We start from the raw sequence: 5,900 nt of genomic DNA on the forward strand, positions 1-5,900 counted from the left end.
TGTTAACCCTTGAATTTTTTTTTTTTTGAATTTTACTTAATTTTTTTTACACTGGAGGTTCTTATTACTTATCTATTTTATACTCTTTGTTTTCTGTTCATTGGTTTCTACTTTTTATTATTTCCTTTGGGTTTACTTTGTTCTTCTTTTACTAGCTTCTGATATTGGATAATCATTAAGTCATTAACTTTAGTTTTTCTTTTCTAAAATAAGCATTGAAAATCATAAAATTTAAACTCTTGCCAAATACTGCTTTAGCCACATTCTACAAATGTTGATGTTATGTTTTTATTACCATTGTTGGAAATACTTTTAATTTACCTGGTAGTTTATTCTTTAGCCCATGTATAGAGATCTATTGTTGTTTCAAGTATTTGTGGGTTTCTAGATATCTTACTCATTTCTAATTTAATTCCCTTTTTGTCATAGAACATTCTATACATAAGTTCATTATTTCAGAATCTATTTAAATTCCTTTTCTGGCCCAACATATGGTCTATCTTGTTAAGCACTCCATATGCACTTAAAAAAGAACATGCATTATGCAGAAGTTGAAGGAAGGGTTCTATAAACATTAATTTGGTCAAGGTAGTTGATAGCATTACTTAGATCATCTGTGTCTTTATTTTTATTTTTGGTCTAGTCCTATCAGGTATTGAAAGATTGGTATTAAAATCTCTGACTGTGATTGTGGAATTGTCTCTTCCTTTAGTTCTGTCAATTTCTGCTTTTTGTGATTTTAAGTTCTTTTATTAGGTACATATAGACTTATGATTATTGTATATTCCTGATGAATGGATTCTTTTACATGCAGTATTCCTCTACATATCTGGTAATGCTCTTTGTCTTGTGGTCTGCTTTATCTGACATTAATATAGCCACCCTAGCATTCTTACACTTAGTTTGCATCTTATAACTTTTCCATCTGTTTACTTTCAACTTGTCTATGAATTTATATTTAAAGCATATATCTTGTAGGTAGAATATAATTGGATCTTGTGTTGTTTTTAAACCATTATACAGTCTCTTTTAATTGGAGTCTATTGGTCTGTTAACATCTAATGTAATTATTAATATGATTAGATTTAGGTCTAGCACTTTACCATTTCCTCTGTTCCTCTTTCCTACCTTTCTTTGTATTACTTGAACACTTTTTAGAATTCCACTTTAATTCATCCACAGATTTTTTTTTTAGCTATATCTCTGCATTACAAATTTAGGGTTGCTCTGTTATGCCACTTGAGTTAAATGTAGAAACCTTGCAACCATACATACCCTCAACATTTATGCTGTGATTGTCATATTTTACATTTATATACATCATTAACCTCATAAGACAGTGGACAGTGTTACCATTTGTGCTTCAGTCATGTTTATAATAAAGACATAAATCTTTGCATTTATATGGATATAAATTCCAGTGCTCTTCATCCCTACTTATAGCTTTTTTTGTTTTTTGTTTTTTGTTTTTTTTGGCTGCATTGGGTCTGCATTGCTGCATGTGAGCTTTCTCTAGTTGCCACGAGCGGGGTCTAATCATTGTTGCGATGCACGGAAATTCTCATTGCGGTGGCTTCTTTTGTTGCGGAGCATGGGTTCTAGGTGCGTGGGCTTCAGTAGTTGTGGCACACAGACTCTAGTGCACAGGCTCAATAGTTGTGGTGCACGGGCTTAGTTGCTCCGCAGCATGTAGGATCTTCTGGGACCAGGGCTCGAACCTGTGTCCCCTCCATTGGCAGGCGGATTCTTAACCACTGTGCCACCAGGGAAGTCCCCCTACTTATAGATTTTAATTTCCATCTGTTGACTGAAAAACTTTTAGCATTCACTGTAGCTCTGGTATGCTAGCAGTGAGTTCTCTTAATTTTTTATTAGATGAAAATGTCTTTATTTCACCTTTATTCTTAAATAATTATATATATATATATATACACACACACACACATCTGTACATATATACATTTTTTTTTTTTTGGATACAAAGTTCTGATAGACAGTTTTTCAGCACTTTAAAGATGTCAGTCCGCTGTCTTCTGTCCTTCATTGTTTCTTATAGGAAGTCAGCAGCCATTCAGATCAGTGTAAATTTTTTTTTAACAGCTTTATTGGAGTATAATTGCTTTACAGTGGTGTGTTAGTTTCTGCTTTATAACAAAGTGAATCAGTTATACATATACATATATCCCCATATCTCTTCCCTCTTGTGTCTCCCACCCTCCCTATCCCACCCCTCTAGGTGGTCACAAAGCACTGAGCTGATCTCCCAGTGCTATGCAACAGCTTCCCACTAGCCATCCATATTATATTTGGTAGCATATATATGTCAATGCTACTCTCTCACTTTGTCCCAGCTTCCCCTTCCCCGTGTCCTCAAGCCCCTTCTCTACATCTGTGTCTATTCCTGCCCTGCCAGTAGGTTCATCAGTACCATTTTTTTAGATTCCATATATGTGCATTAGCATACAGTATTTTTTTCTGACTTACTTCACTCTGTATGACAGACTCTGGGTCCATCCACCTCACTACAGATAACTCAATTTCGTTTCTTTTTATGGGTGAGTAATATTCCATTGTATATATGTGCCACATCTTCTTTATCCATTCATCTGTTGATGGACACTTAGGTTGCTTCCATGTCCTGGCTATTGTAAACAGAGCTGCAATGAACATGTTAGTACATGACTCTTTTTGAATTATGGTTTTCTCAGGGTCAGATCAGTGTAAATTTATATGTAATGTGTAATCTCTCTCTGGTGCTTTCAAGATTTTATCATTATCTTTGGTTTTCAGCAATTTAATTATAATGTATCTATGCATGACTTCTATGTATCTTGCTTGGGGATCACTGAGCTTCCTGAATCTATAAATTTATACCTTCACCAAATTTAGGGAATTTTCAGCTGTTAGTTCTTCAAGAATTTTTATGCCCACTTTTGTCACTCCTTTTGGGACTCCATTTACATTTATGATTAACTTTTTATAGTGTCCCACAAATCCCTGAGGATTCTGTTCTTTAACGTCTGTAAGTTGCTCTGTCTTCAGATTCAATAAGTCTTTCTTCTGCTATCTCCATTCTGCTGTTTGATGTATTTACCAGTTCTTTAATTTTCACTTGGATTTTTTTAAAATGTAGTTTATATTTTTATGTTGAGATTTCCTTTTTTCATTCATTGTGAGCCTATTTTTCATTATTTCATTGAGGATATTGTCCTAGCTGTTTTTAAAACATGGCCTACTATGGGCCCACCCTTGGGGTCCAGTGGTTAAGACACTGCACTTCCAATTCAAGGGGCACAGGTTCGATCCTTGGTCGGGGAAGTAGGATCCCATATGCCATGCAGCATGGCCAAAAAAAAAAAACCCTGGTCTATTAATTACTACACACTGTTGGTTTCCATTGTCTTTCCCCCTAGAGAATGGCTTCATTTTCCTGTTTCTTCATATATTTACTAATTTTAGATTGTATCCCTTACATTGTGAATGTTATATTTTGGAAACTGAATTCTATTTCTCTGAAGAGTGTTGGTCAGACCCAAAGTTCAAATTCTGTCTCTTGGGCAGCAGTTCAAATCTCACCTGTTTGTTAGTCTCTCTCATTCATGAGTGGTTCAGGGTTTCACCATAGATTTAGGAAAAGTCTATATACAGAATGTAGGGCTCCCTCACATTGGCCCTCTCCAGGATTTCCCCCTCACTTTCCAGTAGCTTTAGTTGCCCCCAAACTCTTTCCTCTGGTTTTTCAGGCCAGAAAGACTGCAGGTTTTCTGTCAGTTTTAGCTGCCAGTATAGCACCAACTGTGGCCTGCCTTCAGGCTAAGAGCCACAGAACCAGAGAACTCAGTCCATGCTATTCCCTCCTTCCAAGTGTTGATTCTGTTCCAGAAGCCACCTGCTTTCAGTTGCTCCCCATTGCCTACAGGTAGTTGGTTTTTGTATTTGTTTAAAGTTTATAATTTCTATCGCTCTCTCATAGACCTGGTGCAATAGTTTACCCAGGCTTCCAGAATTGAAAGCCTTTTCCCTTCCTTTTAATGATCTTTAGAAATATATTAAATATATTTCTGATTTCTTTTAGAAATAAAATATGTAGAAAATTGAACTGTCAGCAGTAAAGTCACACATGATGTTGTTTTTCTTTACATTTTCATACTGAGTTAATATTAATTTTTTTATTCTCAGGTTTTTGTTTTCCATTACTTGAATTTACTTCTATATGTTTACACATCTTTTTGCCATGACAGTTTTTAAATATCTACGAATCTTAAACATTTGAGTTAGTGGTGACTATTGAATGAAAATGTATTATTCTAGAAATGCAGCGCATGAAATAGAAAGCCTGGATTTTACCATGATAAAAGTGTGCATTTAAGGTGTTTACCAATATAATTCAAGCCCAAGTTTCTTTTGTGATTAAAAACAGTAATATTTATGATTTTATGTTTTGTTTTGTTTTAGCTGTCACAACTTGGACAAAAATAACACAGAAGAACCTTAACATGAGAATCTATTTAGAACTTGGATAAATGTAAAAAGTCAAAAGAGCCAGATGTTTCCTTTCTTCATATCAATGTCCTAACAGTGAAACTTAGAGTTATTTGTTAATTAAGGAAATTCTATACTTAATATAATATGTACTGATTAAAACAATAAAGCATTTCAGAAATAAATTTTAACATTGTACATTATCTCTCCTGTTATGTTTGACAAATGAGAAAGAAAGTACTTTGGAAGGAAGGAAGGCTCTGTCTGAATATAATGTTAAAATATAATAACCAATATGTTATGATTGAAGCTAGTAAAAGTTTAAGAATGTAATATACAAGTATTATTTGATTGGTTCATGAATCTCCTACATCTCCTAAATTGTATGCATTTTAATTGTAAAATTACCTTCCCATGGTTTGTTTACCATGTTGCCTCTAGATTTTATAGCCACTTTAATGTCTTTTTCTCTGTCTGGCACACCTACATACATTTTATCACATAAAATCCCTCCTTTATATAATGTCAAAAGTCAAACATTAACAACATCTGGAACAGACAAATACAAAACATTTATCCTGTAAAGTTCTAAATAATATGTAAGTTAAATTTGATTCTAACCTTCCTATCTGCCTGGCACGCAGCACTAAAAAGGAATGTTGATCAGTCATATATCTATCTCAAGGCAGTCATAAGATAAAAGCAAACCAATCACTCCAGAGAGTGATTTTTTTTCCAGAGAAAAAAACTGTTCCTATTATAAAGGCCAGGGAAAAAAACTGTTCCTATTATAAAGGCCAGGGAGCTTTTCCTCCTAATGAGCCTCATCAAGAGAAATCTGCAGTGTTACAGACAACATCCTGATAATAGATAAAACAACAGATTAATTAACAGAACTGCTTCTTTCCACACCCCCACCTACCATGAGTCAATGCTGTCGTACCAAAGCACAGGTCAAGAAAAATAATTCTAGGTGGGAAGTGGTTGGCTAATCTGACTTATTCCTGGGATGAAATTTAAAGCATGTTTGGACTGCTATAACAAATTACCATAGGCTGGGTGGCTTATACAACAAACATGTATTTCTCACAATTCTGGCTGCTGGGAATTCTAAGATCAAGGTACCAGCAGATCCACTGTCTGGTGAGAACCTTCTTCCTGATTTGCAGACAGCCATGTGTCCTCACCATGGTGGAGAGTACAGAGCAAGCTCTGGCCCCTCCATCCCTGTTTAAAGGCACTAATCCCATTGTGGGGACTCCACCCCATGACCTCATCCAAACCCAGTTACGTCCCAAAGACCCTACCTCCAAATACCATTATATTGGGGAAAACAGTCTCTTCAATAAATGGTGCTGGGAAAACTGGACAGCTACATATAAAAGAAAGAAATTAGAACATTCTTTAACACCATACAC

The 5,900-nt window shown here is 35.1% G+C and overlaps 1 protein-coding gene across 1 annotated transcript in view; it reads left to right on the forward strand.

Annotated features, from left to right (window-relative positions):
• The window catches only part of SCFD1 (sec1 family domain containing 1), a 131,171-nt gene extending 126,495 nt beyond the window's left edge, over nt 1-4,676 (forward strand). Inside the window, exon 25 of the mRNA XM_007118118.3 lies at nt 4,456-4,676. Within this exon, the coding sequence (XP_007118180.3) occupies nt 4,456-4,479 (24 nt within the window). The 3' untranslated portion in view covers nt 4,480-4,676. The remainder of the gene's footprint in view (nt 1-4,455) is intronic.
• Nucleotides 4,677-5,900: the final 1,224 nt, after the last annotated feature.

The sequence above is a fragment of the Physeter macrocephalus genome, chromosome 11 (genome assembly GCF_002837175.3).
Source record: "Physeter macrocephalus isolate SW-GA chromosome 11, ASM283717v5, whole genome shotgun sequence".
NCBI lineage: Eukaryota > Metazoa > Chordata > Mammalia > Artiodactyla > Physeteridae > Physeter > Physeter macrocephalus.